The 25520-nt window shown below is 41.4% G+C and overlaps 1 protein-coding gene across 1 annotated transcript in view; it reads left to right on the top strand.

Moving 5' to 3' along the window:
• The window catches only part of LOC126245488 (UDP-glucosyltransferase 2-like), a 104028-nt gene that overhangs the window by 51526 nt on the left and 26982 nt on the right, over nt 1-25520 (top strand). The window contains exons 4-5 of the mRNA XM_049948319.1: nt 10905-11127; nt 13769-13988. Of these exons, the coding sequence (XP_049804276.1) occupies nt 10905-11127; nt 13769-13988 (443 nt within the window). The remainder of the gene's footprint in view (nt 1-10904; nt 11128-13768; nt 13989-25520) is intronic.

The raw sequence follows: 25520 nt of genomic DNA, 5'->3' as shown, positions 1-25520 counted from the left end.
AGGTGGAAGGGGGGCCTACAGTAGGGTGTCCATTTCATTTTCATTGAAAAAGGGAACATTTAAAATAAATTAGAGAAAAACCTGGGACAATGAAGAAAAAAAAAACGGGACATAAATATTGTATAGACTAATTTAATACACATACAAGTTTACCTTTAAAATGTGCACTCAGATGACCCCAAATAACTTCTTACGATTATTCTGCCACATTATCACCATACTTTTCACTTTTATGTACTTTATCAAGAGTTGCATATTCATTTGAAATTGTATCATAAAAGTCAGTACTCGATACACCATTAAAGTGTGTTTTGACAATGAGCAAGGCCCTCACTGTTTCAACTTTCATTCTGGTTTTTTCATCTGACCACAAAGAGTTCACTAATGAAAACACACATTCCACAGGAGCATTTGACCCAGGAATTGCCAGACAAAACTCCACCAAATGAATCATGTTTTTCATGTTAATGTTTTTACTTTTGAAATTAGCACATATTATAGACCACATTGCACTAACACTTTCTTTGTCTCCTTCTTCACTTTTTATGAAGCTCTGTGCACATGAAAATTCATCAAACAGTTCATCTTCATCAACAGGAAAATTTGGTACAATACTTTTAACAAAAACACAACAGTCCTGAATATCCTTTACTGTAGCTGCTCCTTTTCAGTATTAACCCAGTCAAATGCTTTAAAAGGCCTGAGAAATGGTAAACACCGTTCTTTAATATACTCAATGCAAGAGTCATAGAAGGTGTCAGCATAAATATGAATTTCACCCTCTTCTTCCAGCTTTCTTAGAGTCTCATGTACAAAGGATGTAGGAAATCTTTAAGATTTTCTACATTGAAATTTGCTCAATTATTTGATTATTTCTTGATAAACTTCCATTATTGTGATTTCTTGTTTCTCAATACATTTAATTATTGTGGAGAAAGGTTTTAGCTGGCTAGCAAGAAAACGTAGAAGAACAATAGACACAAGGTTATCAAAGAATTGTTTAAGGATAACAGGACACTTATCAAGGGAAATGAAATATGATTTCAAAGCAGGAAATATCTCTACAATTCTTTCTGATGCTGGTAGCAGAGATAGCCACTTTGTCTTGCTGTGTCCAAGTACAGTTTTGTATACAGTTTCAGTAAACTTACAGAATTACTTCAGAGATTCAACCCTTACTGTATCTATGTGGAAATGCTGGTAGATTTTGTTTACAATTAATTGGCAGTCGATGGGTAGGCAATTTGAGCCAGTTTGTAAGGAATTGTGCACCACATGTGCGGGACAGCCAACACCTACTGTATTATTCACTGTGTTCTGCTGCAGTTTATAGAACAAATTGTTTTTTTCCTTTCCTCTGCTTGCCACCAAAATTGGTGTTAGTGTTGTCTGCAGAAACTACAATCACCTTTCCCTCAAGATCATATGTCTTTAAAACCTCCAATTCTGAAGTAAATCTGAAGTTTCTCCAGCTAAATTAAGCAATTCGAGGACTTTCACCGTGATGCCATTTTCAGGGTGAAAATACCTGATAAGGATAGGGACCAACTTCAAATCCAGATGATTCGATGTATCAATCGTTACAGAAATGAATCGAGCACTTTTCAGTTCATTAAAAACCTGCGGAGCTGCATATGGTGCAATAACATTTGAAATGTTTGCATTACATTTTTTGTGTCCACATGTGAATTTAGGATTGAAAAGTTTTTTGACAACTGCTGTAGTACAGTCCATTGACTTAAAGCTATGGTTGTGCATTGCACTGTGGTATGTAAAAGTAGCTTCTTGTGCTGCCAACTGCCTATCCATTTCTGCTACTGATTTTAAGTTTACATAGTAGTCACTCACGCATTTGTTTGCTCTTTTCATTTGATCACTCATGCGATGTTTCTAAGTCTTAATGTGATTCACAATGTCAGACCTTACACTATGATCAATAGCAAATTTTGATCTGCACAACATACATTCTACAGTTTCTCCACTACCAGTGATAAAAGGAAACTTGCTTTTTATATTGCTGTTAAAATTACACTTTCGTTTTGGCATAATGAAACAGTGATTGCACAGTGCAAAACATTAACAGTGAGATGATGAAAGCCACAGAGCAAGTGTTAGTGGTGTAGAGTATCTCTGGACCAAAAGGACGGATTCAGTGGATCGATTTAGAAGAGAAGAATCTTCGTTGGTATTGGTAACCTATAGCGCATTTAAAATTACTTGCGATTGTTGACAGTTTGGTACATGTTTGGTGTATGCTGAAAGTCATCACACGCTTCCTAGCGTAAATAATTGAGCAGTTAATAGCAAGTTAAACAACCAGTAGTGTAAAATACTCTAGCCAAGTGGAATCATAAAAAAATGGGACATTTGAGTGTCCCTAAAAAAACTTTCGGGACAGCGGGACATTTTGGTAAAAAACGGGACTGCCCCGAGAAAAATGGGACGAATGGACACCCTAGCCTACAGGACTGATGTGGGCTTGGGCAAGTCTTATTGGAGAGCCCCGAAACTGCCTCATGTCAGTGTTTATGACTCATCCCGTTTTGCATAGCTAGCATTGAATACATGAATGTGACTATGTGAGGACATTTATTTTAAATCAATAACTTGAGTATCATGTTTACTCCTGGATGTGACAGATTGTGAACACTGGCAAGAGTAGCTTTGTGGAGTTCTGGGGCAGTGTACAGGCTTGGCTTGTGTCAAGAGATGTTGCACCATAGTGTTAATTTTGTGCCTGGCACCAAGTTTGGAAAAGTCATGGTCCTGTGGAAGGGTAGGCAATAATTCCTTGTAGTTGTTGATCTGCAGTCTTCAGAAGGTAGCATGTTCTTAGCTGTCCATGCTATATATACGCCAAACCACAGATGTGTGAGAAGTAGTCAGCTGTAATATTTTCTGCTACTTTCACGTGGCACACCTCCATTGTAAACTGGCTGACAAACTCTGTATGTCTAACCACCTGATGGAACACCTGTCACTAGTATTCTGGAAAGTGGAACTACCAGTTTTGTGGTCAACTTAAACTGTCACAGTGCAAGTTTCAGATTGTCGGTGGAAATATTAAAGAACTTCTTACACTGCAAGTAGTTCTCTGCCATATGTGATCCACTGCTGTGGACTGGTTGCAGTTTTTTTATTTAATGGTTGCCATTGGTGGTCAATCTGTTGGTGTAGGACTACATCTATTGCTGTTTGGCTGGCGTCTGTGATTACTGCCAGCAGTGCAGATGGCACTGGGTGATTGAGGAGCACTACACTAATAATGTTCAGCAGAAGACTGTAGAAAACTTTTCTGTCTCCAAGGTTGACTCAAGGGATCATCAACCTGTGGTATCATGTTCTGCAAGCATGTCTGTAAGGGACAGTTGCTGGGAAGTGGCAGCAAAAAAAGTTGATTATTCCCAGGAAACACTGTAATTATTGGCAGTCTGTTGGCTTCAGAAGGGTTTGTAGAGCTATTGATTTCTCTCATAATGGATGAATGTTATCTGCCAAAATGATTCATCCCAGTGAGGTCATTTCTGCTTTGCTGATGATGCATTTCTGCTCATTAAATACTATGTCATATTTGTCAACCACTAACATGCTTCTCACATTTGTCATTCATGTAGCCCGACATTTGGTGAGATTGCTAAAATGTCATCAAGGTATGTGATATGTTGCCATGTCTGTGGGACAGTTTTCAGATATAACAGCATAAATAGAATTCAGATGGGCCAAATGATATATTGCTACCATATTCAGTGTGTCATTAAACTTCCACCTCCCTCCCATGTGTTTGGTTGTATGCTTCGTGGCAGTATGTGATGCAGAAAACTTTTGTGTCAGCTAAAGCACCCACAAAATACTGAATGTTTGGCACAGAGTACCTGTTTGGTACGGTCCTGGCATTTAAAATGTGATAATCACCATAGGGGTGCAACAAGCTGTCTTTCTTGCAGATGAGTTGCAAAGGTGAAGACCACAATCTGTCAGAATGCTGGATTATCTCAGCTTGAAGCAATTCTTAAAATTTGGCCTTTGATTCTGGTAGGCACAGTGAGGCAAGTCAGCAGGCATGTTGTGCAACAAATTAGCCAATTGTGGTATTTGATGTCACTATGCTGTGCTGCTATCCAAAAACTGGCCATAGACTTCTTCTGTAGATTTGCACAGCTAGCCTGTCTAGGATTTACTGTGCCTCTGATCACTGTGTTCTGTAGTCCTACGTTTGGCACCTAATACAGGCTTGGTGATGCCAGTAACTACAAATGTCCATATAGAGGGGCTGGTGAAGTCAAAGTCAATAACCAGTACCTAATGGCTTATTGTTTACTGCCTCCAGGTACAGATGTTCATCTCGTTTATTGTCAAATGTGCACTGAAGTGGGAAGATGCTGACCTTGGGGCCAGTGTCAGTCAAGGAGGCTATCTATCTGTCTCTCTGATACAACAATTGAAATGCTGTGGGGTGTGCAGGTGGCTGTAATGTTTGTGGAGATTGTGTAGATGTTTTACTGCTACTGTGGACATACTAACCATTGTGTAGCAGTTTGCTTACCGCTGCATGATGATGTCCCACCTGTTGTTTAACTTGCATTTGTCACTAGTGGCACATTTTGTTCAATTGCGATCTGTCGTGCCTAATACAGATTGAGATTGTTGTTCGATTAGGTGCATGATTTTATGCATTTCTATGCTTGTTGACGTCTGTGGTACCAGCAAACATTAGTAGAATTGCTCCCAGGCTGCTGGTAACATTGGCATTGCAGTTCTGTAACTGTTTGCTAGGTCCTCTCCAGTGCTACTGTTCTCAAACCTGTCTGATAAGCATTTCAGCTGTGGTGAATGAGCTCTATAGCTCTCCAGAAATGCTCAGCAGGTGGTGCAATGTGATGGTTGCAGTCCAATGTTGTCTCTTTGAGTGAGATCAGCATCCACTGGGCAGAGCTGAATGGCATGCCACCTGCCAATAAAGTCGTGGTCACTGTTTTTGGCATGTTCAGTGTTGCATATATTCTACCAGCTAGTTTTGGTAACTCGTTTATAAGTTGATATTCATGTGCCGCCAATGCTACTTGCACTGGTGATGGTAACTGTTGCCAAATTTGCAACAACAAATAGTCGAAAACTGTGATTGTGTTTATCATACCTTGTAGGTGCCACCAAAATTCTGAAGGGACTTTGTCACCCTTTGTTTCTTGATAAAGCACTTGTCTCAGCCTTTGGCCTGGTAGTTTTGGGCAGCAAGCAATTACTTCTGCTTTTAAAATAAGGTAAGCTTGATGACTTGCTGGGTTGCACAATAATATGAAACACCAAATGCTTCACCCACTTGTCTAAATTGCTGATCACTGGTATAAATTATTCATGGCCATCTTTAACTTGTTGGTGTGTGAAAACATTTTCTATGATCGTGAACCAAATTTGTGGTTGATCAAGTATTTACAACAGGGACTGTAACTGCAAGTATGCCATAGAAGAACCTCTCAGCCGACAGATGGCAGTTCATTGCTCCTGAGTAGTGACGCTACAGTGAAGAGTTTACCAGAACAGTCAACATTTTCAAATTTGGCTTAACATCACTTTCTGGCATAGCAGGAAGATCAAATACATGGTAATGTGTAGTTGACATTATTGTTTCTGTTTGTTGAATGGATACAGGATTGTGCACTGTTTTTGTGTTGGTTCCCAGCACTTCACTGTGTTCACTTCTAGTGTTTCAGGAAAAGAGAGCTCCAAAACTTGAAGTGCATGGTGAATTTATTGAATCTTGGCCCTACACGGCTCTTATGCCAAAGACAGAAAAGGAAAAAAAAATTGTTGCTTCCTAACATGGAACTGAACCTCCACCCTTTTACAGAGAATGCCAAATGTTGTCTGTTCCACTGTAGTGATGAGCAGAGACCAGAACTTTGGTAGAAACCCTTTTTTAAATGTGGTAAATCTACATTCAGTTTGAATGTGAATCTGTGTTATTTACATGTTTATGACTGAAACACCAGCTGTAGGTTGCCTTTTTCTTTATTTAAATACCTAACTGCTAAAATAAAAGCCTTTTGTTGCCTTTTTGATTATTATTTATTCCTTTACTGGTTCAACTCATGTAAAGCTTTTTGTGGTGCCAGAATCTGTTTCTCGAAAATACAGAATCCAACATTATGACAGTTTTCAGAGAAGTATACAAATGAGTCATTGCCCAATGCATCAAGTTTATGAAACTGTTACTTAAGTGAATGTTACAATGAAGTACTGGTAATGAAAATATTTAAAAATGAAGTAAAAAATAAAAGAATCAGTCTTTCAGTCAACAAGTCAACTGATCCTATGGATCTTTTTGCTGCCAGTATAATTGTTAGACCATTAGATGCTTTAGAAGGTGAATTAAAAGAGCTTGCAACAGAGTATCTGGAAAAAGTTAATGATTCAACTATCACACTGTTATTTAGCAATTATTTACAGTTATGATGGCATGAAGAAACTGAATACCTATGACAGTGTATTCATGTCATCCCATCTCAGATGCTGTGTTATACATGAAAAAGCACTTTTTCAAAATGTGCTTCATGTGGCCTTTGTAGGATGTTGTTTTCACATAGTGTCAGGAGCTTGTTTCTGGATGTCGACTAATTGATATCCAGTATTAAGAAGATCATTGTGAAAGCCCTGTCGAGGAGTCAGACATTTAAGTACATTGCACCAGACATATCTCTGCCCTCTCAGTTCATCGTAATGAGATGGGAGAAGCAGTTTTCAGCAGCAGTTTACTATGCTACAAATTTCCCCAGTACAACTAAGTTGGTCATTGCTCTGGAGGATGAAGCATCTTCAGTTGTAACAGCATAGAAACTTCTCATATCTTTGGAAGTGAGAAATGACTTTACTTCCATCATGGCAGAGTCCAGTGTCCTGGTACAAGTGATCTGCCAGCTTCAAGAAACAGGGCAACCTTTGACAAAGTCAGTGAAAGTGGATGATGCAGTTCAAAGATTGCGATGTGCCAGCAAAATGTGGTTTGTTGGAATTCCAGTGTGGAGAGTTTGAGGAATGAAGCAGGTTGCTAGCAAGTGTGGTTAATGTGAACTGTATTGTAGACCACAGAGAGTTCATGTGCACACAGTACAGCTGTTCATAACAAACTTTGGCTGACTAGAGTCACAGACATGTCCCTCACTGTTGGCTTGGATAATTAATATCACTGCCAAAGAGTTTTATTTGAGTGATATTTTGCATCAATGATGGTGAGGGCCCCACAGACACTCCCTCAACCCCGCTATGCAATGTGTAGCACTGATGGCAGGAGGCCACAAAGGTTTCAGCTTCTCACATGTTATTCATACTACTTCGATTGACCAGCAGTCCTGTGGCTGGCTCCAAGGCTGGCTCCAATGCAGGACATGACTGGACCATTCCTTGACAAAGAAGCACAGTGATGGCATCCTCTCTTTAGTGCAAATGAACTGTGTAAGGTTGGGGGGAGGCCTTTGTATATGGCTGCAATGACACTGCTGGCCAGTATCAAAAATCTTGAATTTCATCAGTGGGAGTGTTGCTTGTGGCAGAGATGGATGAGGTGGTGCATTGCCATCTCTTTCTTTTTGCTTGTTGTCTTCTGCACAAGTGGTACTTGTGTCATCTGTGGTGGGTTTATCTTCCAAAGTCAAGGTTTGAGGCAATGCACAGAGACAGTGGGCCTGGTGTGGTGTTAATTTTTTGCACTGTAACATGTATAATCGCTCACATCATCTGGATGACACAGGAGGCACAAATAATGGGTGCACGCATGCTGTTAGGAAAGTTCACCTTACTGAACTGCATTTTTGGTGAGCTGTGCAGTGCAGTATGCAGCAACTGTCTGTATGTGCAGGCCATCAACATAGTGGCAAGTGCTATTTTGTTTGCTCCATGAATTTCCAGATTGTGATTCTGTATCCACTGTAACTGATTGAGATGAGATTTCATAACATCCAGTTCTCTCACTAAGGTATGTACCTGAGCTTCCAATTCTAAATTCTCATTGTGTAACCTGAGCCTCTCCTTTTTTTCTTCTTCATAACTCTTTGTTATGCTTGTAGTTCAGACTCCAAATCATGACAGTCATTACATAGTTGTAGGTACGTGTTATATGTCAAGTTTGAAGGGGGTTGTATAGGAATAATCCTCTCTGAAGTTGTATGTGAATGTGCTGGACTGCCATTGTTACTGGGTACTGACTCTCCACTGCTGGAGTTTGCCTGAAGATGCTTAATGTTAGGTCAGGGGAGAGGTGAAATCAATGGATAAAATCTGCATCCAAGATTGGTTCACAAACATCTGTTACCATCAGCTGCAATGGGAAATTCTCTCTAAGGTGCACAGTGTGCCTGATGGTAACAACAAACCTGATGTGAGTGTTATTTGCAATGTGCATTTGGACGAGAGATGTCATATGTTCCATTTGTGGTTGGATATAGTGATCTGAATTGCCTGTGGCAGAACACATAGCATTTGGGTGTTTGCACAGTGTGGATCAGTTGCATGCACAATCACCGAAACACGAGTAAAACCAACATAGCTGTGATTGCACCCTCTCGTTGCTGTGAGGTATATTTTTGTCAACTGTGGGTATGGCAGTCACAGCCAGCTCGACGTCACCACTCTCTAGTAGTCACTTGTGATGTCACTCTCATGAGTGTACACAAATGGTGGGGTCTTAGCATCTCCTCATGATTGTAGCCAACATCACGCAGTAGGAATGTGCTTGAAATCTTTATTATTGTATGTATTATCCAACTATTGCCATTACTGTGAGACTGCAAAAGCCTGTCCAGAAATAATTTGTTTTTTGTTGGATTATATTTGTGCAAAATTATTTGCATCTGAAGCTGAGGTGTTAATTTAATTAGCCAGAGCATTCAGAGCATTCTGTCTTGCATGAAAGTCAGATTAACTGATTCACAGAGTTGTCTCATAAATTACTTGTCCTAGGTATTACTCTGGTGTCTCCATGAGTTGGAGCAGTGCTGCCTAAGCAGTGTCAGACTTGCCTTTGGCCAGGTGTGCTTCTATGACATCATTAGTAATGTGGGCGTGATCCCCTGTGTTGCTTAGTAGCGCCATAAACTTGGAGGTATCATTGATGGATTCTGTAACTGTACAGTGTGAATTTCATGGTCATGAACTATTTTGCCAGGTGTTCCATTTTAAAGGTTGGTAATTTACACTGGAAACTCAAATGTACACGTTCTCTGCAGAAGTCCTATTAGGGACATGCTAAAACATTTGTTCTGAGGTCTATGGTGAAAAAGATTCCATAGACCATGTATGTACAGTGCAGGTGCAAAATGAAGACTCTTCTTGCATTGGATTGTGAATGGATGCATCTGGTTCATTCCCATTGTAGATGGACAAGTGAAGCCACATAATGTGTTGTCATACTGAGTTGAATTAGTTGCCCAAATACTTTGTTGATGATGTGAGGCAACATTTGCCTCATCACCAAAGTCACTGAGGACATTGAAATGTGTTCCACATAGTGTACAGAGTCACCATTTTTGTATTGATGGTAAGACACAGTAGAACATCACTTTCAAGTTTCAAAACAACTGTAGGCTGATAATGGTGGAAGACAACATTATGTGAGTCATTTTTACAGTCACAATTCTCTTTGAATTGTTTGAAATGATGGCAATTGTGGAAGGTTCCTCTGTCAAAGCTAACACTACATCACAAGGTACACTTGTGTCAAAATAGAAGTTGTTGTTCATAGTAGGGTCATCACTCAATTCATTATTTGTAGCAAACTCCGGTTAACTAGAGTCACAAAGATTTTATTCCCTGTGGGCAGGAGTGACTAATATCTCTGTCAAAGAGTTTTATTTATGTGATATTTCACATCAGTGGTGGCAAGGTCACAACGGATTCATTAGTTAGAGAAAAGTGTAAAATGGTGTTTTTGAAAAATCCTGATCTTGACAGATTTCAAATATTTTACAAGGTGACAATTCAGTTGCAGTGGAAATGGACCCTACAATGGTTCAGTGTTTTAGATTTGTTCCAGTTACCTATATAGATGTTGAGGGCTCATTTTCACATATTAAAAATGTACTTTTTGACAGGAGACTCTGCAAGACTCCAGAAAATTAAAAAAGAATTTGATTGTCAAGTGCAACCAATAAGCTGGTAAAGCACTTTAGTGAATAGGCTTTCAAGAAACATATTCCTTTTTCCATCAAGTACAATTAACATTTTGTTTACAATCTTTAAGTTGCTTTAAAAATATAATGCACACAATGTTAACATAAATATGCTGATTGCATGGCTGAGTAGTGCAATTTATTAAACAAATAGAAATAATGTGAGGTTTTTCAACATTGCCTCATTTTGCCTATTTTAGCTATTTATAATGCATTTTTGCCTGTCTATTTCAATGATTTATAATGCCTACATATTTGGTCTCTATTGACAATCAACAGAAGCTTCCCTTTAAGCTGTTTCTTCAATGTACCTATAGCTAATAGCAGTGTATTTTGTTTGGAGAAAACTTTATTTTATTTTATTGAAGTACAGGCACAATATATACAGGATGATATTGTGTAAGATTTCAAGTAATAATCTCTCTTCCTCTTGTTCTCAATGTAATCCAGAAAAATGGCATAGGACAATTCAGTCATGTCAATGCTGTGCTGGACTTTGACTCTGGCTGCAGTTTTCCACTGCCACTTTTTGTGCTGTCAAGTGTACAGTTGATGGATATGTGATTATCTTTGCTTATTGCACCATGTGTGTTTTCTTAACTTCATGAAGCATAGATTAGTTGTCATAACAGTAATTATGATACTTTAGTTGCCAGGACCATTAAGTGTCATATCAAAATACACAATATTTAGAATTTGTCTGTCAGTAATAAAGTTTTTAGCAAGGTTCACTTTTTAATATTGCAGGAACTTAAAACAGTTATGGATAATTCCGAAGAAGGAGTTATATTCTTCAGTTTCGGATCAAATGTTCAACCTTCTGAAATGCCAAATGACAAATTCAATATTTTTATCAAAGTTTTCTCAAAACTGAAGCAAACAGTATTATGGAAATGGGATCAAGATGATATGATTGGGAAGCCAAGTAATGTACATCTTGGGAAATGGTTTCCCCAAAATGATATTTTGGGTAATATACTTAACTTAAAAATCACATATGTATAATAATTTTTATGTTAATTTAAGCATCACAAAGAGACATCAAAAAAAGTTTTTCATCACCTCAGTTCCAAGAGTTCTGGAACCTGTACAGAAAATTGGAATATATTTCAACATAAACATCATTTCCACCCTTTTTATTGCTCATGAAAATCACAAATTGCATGTTGTACCACCATACAGTGAGACCTTCAGAGGTGGTGGTCCAGATTGCTGTACACACCACTACTTCTAATACCCAGTAGCATGTCCTCTTGTACTGATGCATGCCTGTATTCCTTGTGGCATTTTATCCACAAGTTTATCAAGGCACTGTTGGTCCAGATTGTCCCACTCCTCAACGGCGATTCGGCATAGATCCCTTAGAGTGGTTGGTGGGTCACATTGTCCATAAACAGCCCTTTTCAATTTATCCCAGGCACGTTACTTCCAACTTGGCCTCACCATTCTTTCCCATGTTCCTTCCTCAGAGAACCAGGCTTTCTGCATAAGGAAACAAATCCTGACCATATCATCTTACCTGCATACAAAGGTTCCACCACTGTTGCTATGAATCACAGTGACAAACTGGCAGAAGGCCTCTGCGAATTATCCAAGTCCTCCACTTATGAACTCTGCCAGAGTGATCACATCCCAGAAGCCTAACATATCCTCTGCTTAAAGCTGAAGGCCCTTCCCACAACCTCACCCCTAAATTCATTTCCCTTCTTCACCCTATGAAACTCTGTACATCTACCTTCTACATATTCAACAAAATCCACAAACCAACAATCCTGAATGCCCCATTGTTGCTGGTTATTGTGACCCCACTGGAAGAATTTCAGCCCTCACTGAACAACACCAACAAATTGCTCATAATGTAGCCTCTCAGATCAGAGATACCAACCACTTGCTTTGCCAGCTCTCTACAATCCCCACTCATTTACCTCCTGGATCCCCACTTTTCACTGTTGACATGACTTCCCTATGCACCAACATCCCTTGTGCCTATGTTATTACTGCTATTGAACACTACCTTTTCCAACATCCATCAGACTTGAAACCCACTACCTCACACCTCATACACCTAACTCACATCTACTGCTCCTCTGTGGGGAAGGTATACAAACAAATCTGTGGCACAGCCGTGGACACCTGCATGGCACCCTCACATGCCAACCTGTTTATGGGCCATCTAGAGGAGACTTCCCTAGCCTCACAAAATGACAAACCCCTTGTCTGGTTCAGGTTCATTGATGATATCATCACAATCAGGAGTCATGGCCAAGATACCCTATCCTCATTCCTCCACAATCTCAGCACCTTCACTTGGTCCTCCTTAACCCAGCATGTCACCTTCCTGGGCGACCATGTCTTCCTCTCTGATGGCTCCATCCACACCTCTGCCCATATTACACCCACCAACCATCCACCAACAGTACCTATATTTCAATAGCTGTCATCCTTTACACACCAAAAGGTCCCTCCTATACAGCCTGGCCACCAGGGACAGAGTATCTGCAGTATGTTGAGGGTCTCACCAAGGCCTTCACGTACAGGCACTATCTCCCACTCTCAGTCTGCAAATAGATCTCCCATGCCATTTTGCCCCACACCCCCAAACGCCCCACCGCCCCCAAGAATCAGCTACAAAAGAGTGCCCCTTCGTCACTCAGTACCATCCTGGACTTATCAACTGAACCACATCTTTCTTCAGGGCTTTGGTTACCTACCTTCATGCCCTGAAATGAGGGATTTCCTACCCAAGATCCTTCCCATCCCTCCTAAATTGGAAAACCCAGGTACAAGACCTGTCCATCCAATCACCCAGCACTTCCCATTCCATTCCTGTCACAGGCTTATCCTATCCAATCAGACGCCAGGCCATCTGTAAAGTGGCTATGTCATATGCTTGATTTCAATGGCTGCTTCACTACCTGAGCCATCTGGATCCTCTGCTCCGCCATCAGCGTGTCAGAACTGTGCAGATGTGAGTCATCCTTATAGTACATTCTCTACTCCCAGCATCATCTCAGCCTCAAACTACGGTAACTTACTGTCCTAACAACCTCAAACCAACAGCTTCCACCCATTCTGCCCTATCACCTCCCCCTATACTTGTCCCATTCCCCTCTTTGTGTGCCACATTCTGCCAATACATTCACCTGTCTTTCTCCTTTTTTGCTCCTCCTCTTTTTCTACCCTTTTACCCCCCCCCCCCCCCACTCTCCTCATATCCGGGACCCATAGCCTCCCAATGCTGCACCTGTTGGTAGTCTAGTCCCTGCACGCTCCTCCTACCCATACCCTGCTACTCCTTCCCCTTCCATGTCCTCTCCAGATGGCTGCTTCCATTCTGTATGAAAATTACTTTCTGGTCCCAGCTGCAGAAGATGGTGGTCATGTGTATGTAAGGCGTGCCTTGTTGTGTGAGTGAATGGGTGTGTGTTTTCTTTTCTAATGAAGGTTTTGGCCGAAAGCTGATGTGTAAGTGTCTTTTCATTGAGCCTGTCTGCAACTCAATGTGACATCTTTATGGTGAGTAGCCATCTGTCTTTTACTTATATTGTTGATATTGCAGTTGAGGTTTCCATTATTTGATTTAGCCAATAATGTTATTTTGTTTTTTACAGGACATAAAAAAGTTGTGTTGTTTATATCACATGGTGGTATACATAGCCTTCAAGAAGCTGTCTACCATGGAGTTCCAGTTTTAGGAATACCAATACTTGGAGATCAAAATGTGAATTTAATTCGAGCTGAGGCTAAAGGATATGCAGTTAAATTACTGTTCCACAACATTACAGAAGAGTCTTTACTATGGGCAATCAGCGAAGTCTTAACACAACAAAAGTAAGTTAGTTTATTCACTTTTATTAGCATGTCGACTATTGCTGCTCTATTCAGTGATAAAACACTGCAGTCATTAGGTTATTTCCAGAGGGAAATAAATATTCCTCTGGAGTGACAGAAAATTATTTAGTGCCTCAAAAAATTCTGACAACGTTTGTTCTCCTCGGAGCCTCCACGAATGGATACATCATAATGTTATGTATAAATCCAGAACTCATCTGAAAAGACAATGCGGTGCCATTCCTATGTGCAGTGTTGTTTGGCGCACCACTATCAGCTTGCCCCTCTCTGCTGCAATGTCGAGGGAAACTGCACGAATGGTCACCATACTGATGGATCATGGTGCTTCTGAGATCAGTGCACTGTCCTTGCCTCAACCATGTCATTTTCTTAGGTTATGATATACGACGTGTTTGTAAGATCCCGCATGGCAGAGTAAACGGTACGTATGTCTTTTAGGACACTACATGGTTGGGGCCATTGAGATCCTGCATGGCGTTGAATGTAGTTCTCATGAACCCACCTATTTGATATTCTCATGATAGTGTTGGATCCTGATCGATATGAGTAGCAACACAGCAGATTGATCAATAACTGTCTCGACAGACCACGATCGTTGCACTGTTGAATTCTAACATGTGATGGTAGACAGTTCTCCTTCTTACATGAGGGATAATATAATATTCACTCAAACAACATTCAAATACAACTTCTGAATGAGAGACCCGCTATGTGATCCCTTCATATAAAAGGCAATAACCCAACTTACTGACTTACTCACTGACTCATCATCGCCCAGCCCAAACCACTAAGGATAGAAGCCTGAACTTTGCAGAGGATGTTGATCTTATACTGTAGACCTCGTTTAAGAAGGTATTTTTCGATGTTTCGTCCTCAAGGTGGTGAAATAGGGGATGAAATTCTTTTTTTTAAATATACCTCTATTAAGGCAATCTTGAAGACAGAACTACGAAAATTGGTATTTGGTCTCTCCATCAGAAATTAAAAAAAAAAAAAAGATATCAGCGATTTTGGAAATTCAGAGACTAAGGGGGTACAATATTGAGCGAAATGTTTTAAAAATAAATCACTATTAAAGAACTATTAAAGCATTTTTAAAGCTACATCTATCAAAATTGGTATTTCACTTTTAGATTAGAAATAATAAATACCTCTTTCAGTGCTTTTGAAGATTTAAGCCTCTAAGGAAGTAAAATAGGATACGAAAAGTTTTATGTAATTATTTCATTATGAAAGCATTTTCAAAGCTAGATCTATGAAAATTAGTATTTGACTTCTCTGTAAGGAATGAAGAAATACGTGTTTCATTGTTTTTGGAAATTCAACCCCTATTGGGACGAAATAAGGGAAAGCTTTTATGGAAATATTTTATTTTGCTAGCATTTTTGAAGCTAAATCTATGAAAATTTGTATTTAGCGTTTGTGTCAAAAATAAAAGATATGTGTTTCACTGTTTTTGGAAATTCAACCCTAGTGGTTTAAAACTTTTATGAAAGTTTTTCATGGTAAAACCATTTTTAAAGTTAAAGTTTTGAAAATTGTTATGAATGAAAGTATTACATTGTAAAAGCGTTTTTAAAGCTAAAGTTTTGAATATTGGTTGGAGTGAAAAAATATGTCTTTCACTGTTTTGGGAAGTTCAATGAATAAGGAGTAGAAATAGGGCATGACTGATTCACTGAGTCGTCATCGCCTAGCCCAAACTGCTAAGATAGATACTTGGAATTTGGAGAGGGTGTGGACCTTGCACTTTTAGACATCGTTTAACAAGGAACTGTTCGAAATTCCCCTCCTAAAGGGGGAAGTAGAGGATGAAAAGCTTTTTGAAAATATGTCATTATTAAGGAAATTTTGAAAGTAGAAGTACGAAAATTGGTATCCGGTTTCTCAGTGAGAAATAGAAAAATATGTGTTTTAGCATTTTTGGAAATTCAGTATTAAGGACGTAAAGCACTGGGTGAAAGTTTTCTAATAAATCATTATTAAAGTACTCCTAAAGCACTTCTAAAGCTACATCTATGAAACTCGTATTTATCTTCTCAGTTAGAAATTTAAAAAGAAAATTGTGTTTCACTGTTTTTGGAAATTAAGTCCCCTAAGGAAGTAAAATAGGAGACGAAAAGTTGTTTGAAATTATTTCATTATTAAAGGATTTTCAAAGCTAAAGCGAAAAAATTGTATTTTGCTTCTCGGTTAAGGCCAATTCACACTCTGTCACGTCTTTTCATGTCACGTCCTGTCAAAACATTCCGAAATCCATTTCAAATGGCGGCATCTATGCTAGCCATCACATCACATCACGGCACCATCCAGGTTTCTATGGAAGAAAATTCTGATGGCTGACGTCATCCGTTCGTTGTTTATCACGTGACCCTGCAGCTCATTTCCACCCAATACACGGCCATGTGCACATCTCGATATCTCATTACGTCGTGGTTTTCATGGTTGATATCTGTTGTTTGTTGGTCAGTTTGTTATAAATTGTTTTTTCGTTATTTATTTTGTTAAAAATTATAATTTTATAATAAATGACAAAAGATTAATGAAAGCAATGAGGCTGAATTGTTGTGCTGGCCTCACGAAAAGTGTTGAGAGAAAGATCAACAGCCTCCTGAAGAAAAGTGGTTTGTCGCAGGACACTATCAAAGGCCTTAACACCTATAGTGCTATTCTCCCTACGTTATATGGCCTTCTGAAGGTACACAAGGAAGGGGTTCCTTTCCATCCTACAGTGAGCAATATTGGCTCTCCAACATATCATGTAGCCAAACATCTTGCTTCTCTGTTAAGTTCACAAGTTGTTCAATGTGGACATCAATTAGGAACTCAGCTGATTTCTTACGTCGTTTGGAGGGAATGCGGTTGAATGACTGATATTTTAGTAAGTTTTGATGTGGTCTCTCTCTTCACTCGTGTTCCTCTGATACGTTGCGGTTAATTGAGGTTAGGTTTAGTGTTGAAGTAACTAATCTCTTTTGACATGTGTTGACATCCAGTTACTTTCTATTCAGTGACCGGTATTATGAACAAATAGATGGATTGCGATGGGTAGTCCGTTGTCACCTGTGTTGCAAATCTGTTTATGGAAGACTTTGAGGAACGTCCATTAGAGTCGGTGCCTTTGAAACCCGCCTGTTTCTTCAGATATTTTGATGATACTTTCGTTGTTGGGCTTCATGGTAGGGAGAATTTGAATGCCTGTTTAGAACATCTGAACTCGATCCACCAGAACATTCGTTTTACAATGGAGGTGGAAAAGGATGGTTGCTTTCTCTTTCTTGACGTTTTGGTTAGGAGGAAGGCTGATGGATCATTGGGACATGGAGTTTACCGGAAACGCACTCACACAAACTTTTACTAAGAGGCTGATAGTTGTCACCATCTGGTTCAGCGTGAAGGGGTACTTCGTACCTTGGTACACAGGGCACATGTCATTTCCGACACTGGAACTTTGCCAGCTGAGTTGCCCCATCTTGAAGCTACATTTCGTCAAAATGGGTATGGTGAAAGACAGATTGAACATGTGTTGCGCTATCGACCACTGTACAAAAGGTGATTGATGATAATACTGAGTCGACTCCTTAGTCTACTGCCTTTTTGCCCTACATACGAAGCACTTCCAACAAGATAGGTCGTATTTTACGGGAATACGATGCGAAATGTGTTTTCCGACCTCCATTTAAAATTAGAGTGCTTTTGGGTTCTGTTAAGGATGATCTTGGTTTGCGGAAGGCGGGTGTATATCGCATTCCTTGTAGCTGTGGCATGGCATATATTGGTCAGACTATCAGGACCGTGTAGTAGCGATGTATTGAGCATAAACGGCATACACAATTACAGCAGCCAAGTAGATCTGCTATATGTGGACATCTTTTGGATACTGGTCACCGTATGTCATATACCGAGACACAGGCATGCACGTCCAGTTATTGGGGCAGTGTTATTAAGGAGGCTGTTGAGATTGAATTAGCGAACAACCTTGTAAACAGGGATGGAGGTTTTTGCTTAAACTCTGCTTGGAATCCTGATCACTCCCTTCTCAAAAAACAGAGGGAAAGAGTCAATGTTACCTCACTAGCTAGTTCATAGTCTTTCACTATCGATACCTCTGACTTTGGTTATCTTTGCTGGCACTAGCGTTCAGTGTGTGTGTGTTATCTTTCCTGAATTACTACAAGAATCGAGGTTTTAAATTTGCCTGTACATCGTTTGTCCGTTGCAGTTTGTGCCTTGAAAATGGTGGGGTGTACTCCCGCCGAAATATCGGCGGTAGCCGTAAACATTACCTGGAAGTTGTTTGCAAATTGTATACGCCAGGAGGAACTCAGGTCTCATGATTCTTATAGTTAATATCATTGAATAATTATTTAGTAATGCACTATTAAACCATTAATTATGATCATAGGTGACGTTAGAAATTATGAGAATAAATAATTTTCGGAATATGAGAAAATATTAAATCATCTTTCAAAGTAATGTTACATACAGTAAAATTTGCATTCTTATAACTGTTGGTATAGTCCTGCCCTGGGAGTGGATGAGGGTGACAGATAACATGTCCTGATTTGAGATAGCATTCTCTTTATTACAAGAATAATGTCAATACAAGAACACATTTGTGCAAGAGCCAGCCATAGATCCAACAAAGCACACTCACAGTTCCGAAGATTGCCTGCAAGAGACAGCAGTCGATAGTCAGCGAGGTTAATACATCACGGCGTCCTGACAAAGAACCTCCCTCCCCAATAGTGCAGAGCATTGGGTGGGCGAGGTGACCACCATGATATGACGATGGAGAAACCATATGAGACGTGATCAGCAGGAGAGGCATGGAGAGGTCCGAGTTCTTACAGATGTTGGTTCATATGGCTCTAAGCACTATGGGACTTAACAGCTGAGGTAATCAGTCCCCTAGAACTTAGAACTACTTAAACCTAAGGACATCACACACATCCACGCCCGAGGCAGGGTTCAAACCTGCGACCGTAGTCGCCGCGCGGTTCCGGACTGAAGCGCCTAGAACCGCTCGGCCACCGCGGCCGGCACAGATGTTGGTCTAAGCGGTGTTTGTATACTGGCTGGAATTTCCATATGTGGGAGAAATTCCTATCTCATCACGCAGAGGCGAAAGTCCTGAAGATGTACTAGTGGTCGGTAAGTCTGCCCTTAGTAGGATTGGCCGGAAGTGTTGACTGCCAGAACGGATCCCATGGGGTCAGCCGTGACGTGGTAGCGTGTGAGCAAATCATTCAGCAGTATTTAGGCATGTGTAAAGTGACACGCTAAGAAGTCATACTTGGTGTGGTGTTCTGGGTGTTGTCCCTCGATGGTCACAAAATTGTAAACTAATTTGACACTCAGGTCGTCAGGTAGGAAGTTTTGGATCTCGAGATGTACCTCGAAATCATTGGGGGCTTCAGTGTGTGTTGTCAGACGTCCCAGCTGAGTGCCAAGGGACGGGGCTGGCTGGCATGAAAGAAGCGGTGCAGTGTCAGAGGACGAGTTGATGTGCAGGGTCCACATGGGCTTGAGACGGTTTATTGTTACTGTTGAAAGCGTGTCATTCAGTAATATTTCGAAAGGCTGTATCCTTCGTTTAAGCACTTTCTTTGTGTCCGTGTGCCACCCGAAGTGGCCGCGCAAGGTAGTTTAAGTTAGATTAAGTAGTGTGTAAGTCTAGGGACAGATGACCTCAGCAGTTTGGTCCCTTAGGAATTCACACAGATTTGAACATTTTGTGTGTGTGTATGGCATTTGCAAAGCTGACTGGACCATGTCGCTGTGGAGCATAACGAAATCACAGTCATCAAGCGCCTTGTGAATGAAGATAGGAGTGACACAGAGGCATGCTATAAGGCATTTGGTGTGTGTGACGAGGATGGGTGGGTCTTGGCTGCGACTGGTGGTTGTTGAAGCACGAAATCAGCTGGTAAGGAGAGTGTTTCGCAATACAGAACCTCTGTTAGAGATTTGTCAGGTTTGTGTGCCAAGTACACTGATAATAGCATCCAAGGCAGGACTTCGGTTTATTGGCCTCCATGGAGCGAGTGCCACCATTCGACAAGACCATTGTTCTGTGGATGGTAGGCAGATGTCTGACATCGATGAGTAGCGCAAAAAGTTGCACAGTTCACTGAACAGGGCCGATTCGAATTGCCGACCTTGATCAGTGGTGATAGACGCCAGGCATCCAAACTGAGAAATCCACGTATCAGTGAGAGCTCTGGCTCATGAAACTGCTGTGATGTCTCTGATAGGCGCAGCCTCTACCCACGGCATTATGCAGTCGATGACTGAAAGAATACATCGATAGCATCTACCAGAGAGAGTTCCCGCCAGAACGAGATGTACATCTTGGTTACATCCTGTTGGGACCTCAAACCAGCCAGGAAGTGGTTGCACTTGATGCCCCACTGTACTCTGTTGACATAGAATGCACATGTGTATTCACTCTTTGCAATCTTCCTTAACGTTCAGCCACATGAAGCGATCTGTAACAAGGTTTGAGGATGTGAAAGATCCACCGTGGTTAATAGCCGTGTTAGAAAAGCACTACGGAAACAAAGAGCACTTCATCTCATATTGAAGAGACGTAAAAGCCTATCTGACAAACAAAAGCTGAACGAAGCGAGAATGAGCGTCAGGAGAGCAATGAGAGAAGCATTCAACGATTTTGAAAGTAAGACGTTATCAACCGACCTGAGTAAAAACACTAAGAGATTTCGGTCGTATGTAAAATCTGTAAGCGGGTCAAAATCGTCTATTCATTCTGTCAGCAACCACATCGGCACCGAAACGGAAGATAACAGAGAGAAGGCCGAAATACTGAATTCGGTCTTCCGAAGTTGTTTCACCGAGGAAGATCGTAACACTGGTCCTCATTTCAATCGTCATGCGAACTTCGAAATTGCAGATATTGAGATAACCGAGCGGAATTGAAAAGTAACTGCAATCGATTAGTAGTGGAAAGGCTTCAGGGCCAGATGAGATACCTATGAGATTCTATAAAGATTATGCGAAAGAACTTGCTTCCCTTCTGGCAGTAATTTATTGTAGATCACTTGAGCAACGAAAGACCTAACGACTAGAAAAAAGCGCAGAGTAGAAAGCGTCGGATGCTTTTTAAGGCTATTCACAGATGATGCAATTGTTTATACCAAAGTAGCAACGCCAGAAGTTAGTAATAATTTGCAGAACGATCTGCAGAGAATTGATGAATGGTGCAGACTGTGGTAGTTGACCCTGAACATAAGTTAAGGTCACATATTGTGCATACATAGGAAAAGAAATCCACTACTGTACAGCTACACTATTGATGACAAACAGCTGGAGACAGCGTCTGCCGTAAAATATCTAGGCGTAACTATCCAGAGCGACCTTAAGTGGAATAACCATATAAAACAGACAGGGGAAAAGCAGACACCAGATTCAGATTCATCGGAAGAATCTTTAGGAAATGTAACTCATCCACGAAAGAAGTGGCTTATAATGCGCTTGTTCATGCGATTCCTGAGTATTGTTCAACTATCTTGGATCCCTATCAGATAGGACTGATAGAGGAGATAGAGAAGATTCAGCGAAGAGCGGCGCGTTTCGTCACGGGATCGTTCAGCTGGCGAGAGAGCGTTACGGAGATGCTAAACAAACGTTACAACAGACGTTACAAGAGAGGTGTTGTGCATCAGGAGAGATTTACTATTGAAATTTCGGGCCAGCACTTTTCAGGAGTCGGACAACATATGCCATGGGGCAGGGGGAATGAAATAACAATGAACAAAAAATAATTTCCATATTAGTTCCCTCCTGAGTTGTGACATCCCCTGACCTGAAATACCTGCTCATTGAACAGGTGAATGTCAGATGACCTCAGATGACAGAATATCTCCATCTCCTCCAGGAAGTTCATGAATCTGCCCTTCTCAGCTTTATGCAATAACCTGGCACCCATCCTCTGTGAGGGGAGTGTGTGTCCATTCTCAGCCTGATCGGCAGCGAAGTTGGATCTCTCAGCTATACAAAGCTACATGCTCACCAAACCTCATCTCAAGTCCTTTACCAGTCTGTCCCACATAGCAGGCATCACAGTCTGAACATTCCATCCTGTACACCCGCAGACAACATATTACTTCTCCCCATATACATTTCACGTATTGACCACGAGGAGAAAATTCGAGAAATTAGAGCCAATACAGAGATTTACTGTCAATCATTCTTCGCAGTCACAGGAACAGTGTTGTAGGGATCAGATAGTGGTACCGGAAGTACCCCCCCGCTACACACCATTAGGTGGCTTGCGGAGCATGATGTAGATGTAGATGAAGGTGTGTCATTGGGCTGATGCTGGAATGCGACAATTTGTGCAACTCGTCGTAAATGATCTTCCAAAGCAGTGAGATATAAAGGGGCGAGTTCGGTTTTGTAACACATCATACCAAAATCTGTCTACCCACCCCCAGTATCAGGCGATGTGTAAGTCTGAGATAAGTAGTGGGATCGTGGCGAAGGTGTTGTAGTTGTTGGAATTCGTTGTAGTCGATTCGCGCAAGAGGGCGTTGATCTGTGAGGTCGTCCACCACAACATTGTCTGCGCTCTTCCGGTGGTGCACATCGATTGTAAACTGTGCAGTATAGTTCAGGTGGCTGAATCACCTGAGGCATATGCCTTTCGGATTGCGTCTGCGGTTGATGGCCCATGTAAATGACTAATGGTCTGCCTTCGATATCAACTTTGAGACGATGAACTGCCTCAAAACCATTAGAAGCTCACAGTCATAGGTAAACCACTTACGCTGTGAAGCTTTCAGTTTACATGAGGAAAACTGAAGTGATTGCTTAACCTGTCACTGCCTGTTGGAGAACCGCCTCAATAGAGGAATCATTTGCATCAGATGTAATAGTAATATGAGCGTGAGGAAGTGGGTGTGCCAAAATCATGACATGTGCAAGGTAGTCTTTAAGCTGGTCAAAGGCGAGCTGCATGCAAAGGGGCCCAGCCAGCTTACATTTTACCAGTGCTATTCTTGTTCGCAAAAACTTCTGTGAGTTGAGCCTAAATGGCGACTACCTGCAGAAGGTAATGGCGATAGAAATAAATCATCCCTAGGAATAGACATAATTTTTGGAGATACTGCAGCAGCGGCAGCTGAAAGATGAATTCCACTTGTTGTGGTGTAGGACAAATGCCGTCATCATTAAAGATATACCTGAGAAAGATGACCTCAGTGCGTCGAAACTGCCATTTTTCTTCATTAATCACAAACCGTTATCAGCAAGCGTGTCGAAAACTCATTTAAGATGCAATTCACGCGTGCCCTTGTCTGAGGACGTTGTCTAGGTGGGCAAAGCAGGTTAGGAGCTTGAACAAAATACCACCAATAAAAAGATGCCTGGTTTAAATCGCGTTTTTCAGGCCATGTAGCGTAAACGGGAACTCGAAGAAGCTGAATGGCATGATAACCGCTGTCTTGTGAATATCTTTTGCACCCATCACTATCTGCAGGAACGCTTGCTTGCAGTGATTGATCCTCAAAGCAGAAGTGCGTACAAGACAATAGGTGAAATCCTGAATGTTCAGTGTGGGTGAAGCCCATGAGCTGTTCAAAGGTCTCAGAACTCCGGCTTTTAGGAGTTCATCGATTGCAGCCTTAGTGACACAGAGCTTGTCTGGCGGTAACCTGTGTGGTCTGTGATGGGCTGGAGGGCGTGGCATGGTGGTAATCTCACGTACCACTCCATTCCTGATAGCGCACTGCATAAACGACTCTTGTGGAGAGATTGGGGGTATAGGCATGCATGGAGTTTCAGTGGGAAGCACACAAGTAAGAGGTGCATTACTGGCCCCATTGGTGAGTGAAGGGTTGTGTTGGCAGAGGCACTTCCTCAGAGACTTCCATCGCCGTTTGAGGCCGGGTTGAGATGGTGTGAGGAAGTTGTCATTGGCGAATGTAGGTGACTGTTGTGTCCGAACTCGGCTGCAGCGAGATGGTGGGCATGCTGAGGCTGTTGCTGCGATCTATGTGCAGTGGTATTATTGTCGGGCAGAGTATATGATCGCGAACCTAACCGTTCGGATTATTGTGGCTCATTATGTCCCAGATTTTCATGGAAAGTGGGAGTGGCAACAAAGCCTCAAATTAAATCGTTTGTAGTACACCATTGTTAGATTTTACTGTCCACTGTTGGAGCACTGCATTTGATGAATGTTGCAGAAGAGTAGATTACAAAGCACCATACGCTCTAACATTGAAATCATTGTCTTGTCTTGTGGACTGCACCACACAATGGTTGCACAATGGCGTATTGTCGACGTGTAGTATCTGAATCAGCATGAAAATAAATCAGTCTTTAGTCGGTATGGGTCATCAATGTAGAGTCCTGCGCCAGGATAGGACCAGGGTGACAGATAACACGTCCTCCTTTGAGATAGCACCCTTTTTTTTTTACACGAATAACCGCAGTACAAGACCACATCCACACAAGAGACAGCCACAGAACCTACTAGAGCGCATTCACAGTTCGAAAGACTACAGCCAACAGTCTGCGAGGTTAATGTGTTGTGTTGACAGAGGTACTTACTCAGAGACTGCCATTATTGTGTCAAGACCAGGTTTGGATGGTGTCACGAAGTTCTTGGGAGAGTGTAGGTGATTGTTGTGTCTGTGCTTGGCAGCAGTGTGGTGGCAGGGACGCTGAAGCTGGTGTTGTGGTATTATTATCGATGGTACCGATGCATTGTGCTAGAGTATGACGAAGATCCTGTCTGCTAATCTGGGCCAGTTATCCAACGATTTATGTTCATGGGTGCTTAGGTTGTACACTTGCGATGGAAGTTTGAAGATCCATAAAGTCCATAACATATGGTATGGCATCAGTTGATAACTAGTCTGCATAATCTACGTCAGAACTGTGACGGAGACCTGTTCATGTACATCTACATCATACTTCGCATGCCAGCTAACGGCACGTAACTGATCCCTCGTTCCCTGTTCCGCTCGTGAATGGTTTGTGGGAAGAATGATTGATGGTAGGCCTCTGTATTATCTTTAATTTCTCGAATTTGCTCGTCGAGATAATTTCGCGAAATGTATGTGGGAGGAAGTAATATGTTGTCCAACTCTTCCCGGAAAGTGCTCTCCCGAAATTTTGATAGTAAGCCTCTCTGTGATGCACAATGCCTCTCTTGTAATGTCTAGCACGGGAGTTCGTTGAGCATATGAAACACACCGCTCTTCATTGGATCCCAGATTGATGGACAATAGTCAAGAATCGGAGAACAAGCTCCTTGTAAGCCACTTCATTCATGGAGCGTTACACTTCCTTACGATTATAGAATGAAATTATCACTGTACAGCGGAGTATGCGCTGATATGGAACTTCCTGGCAGATTAAAACTGTGTGCCGGACCGAGACTCGAACTCGGGACCTTTGCCTTTCGCGGGAAAGTGCTCTACCCACTGAGCTACCCAGGCACGATTCAGGCCCCGCCCCCACAGCTTTAATTCCGTCAGTACC

Source organism: Schistocerca nitens, chromosome 1 (genome assembly GCF_023898315.1).
Source record: "Schistocerca nitens isolate TAMUIC-IGC-003100 chromosome 1, iqSchNite1.1, whole genome shotgun sequence".
NCBI lineage: Eukaryota > Metazoa > Arthropoda > Insecta > Orthoptera > Acrididae > Schistocerca > Schistocerca nitens.
This window is presented reverse-complemented; position numbering and strand designations above follow the sequence as displayed.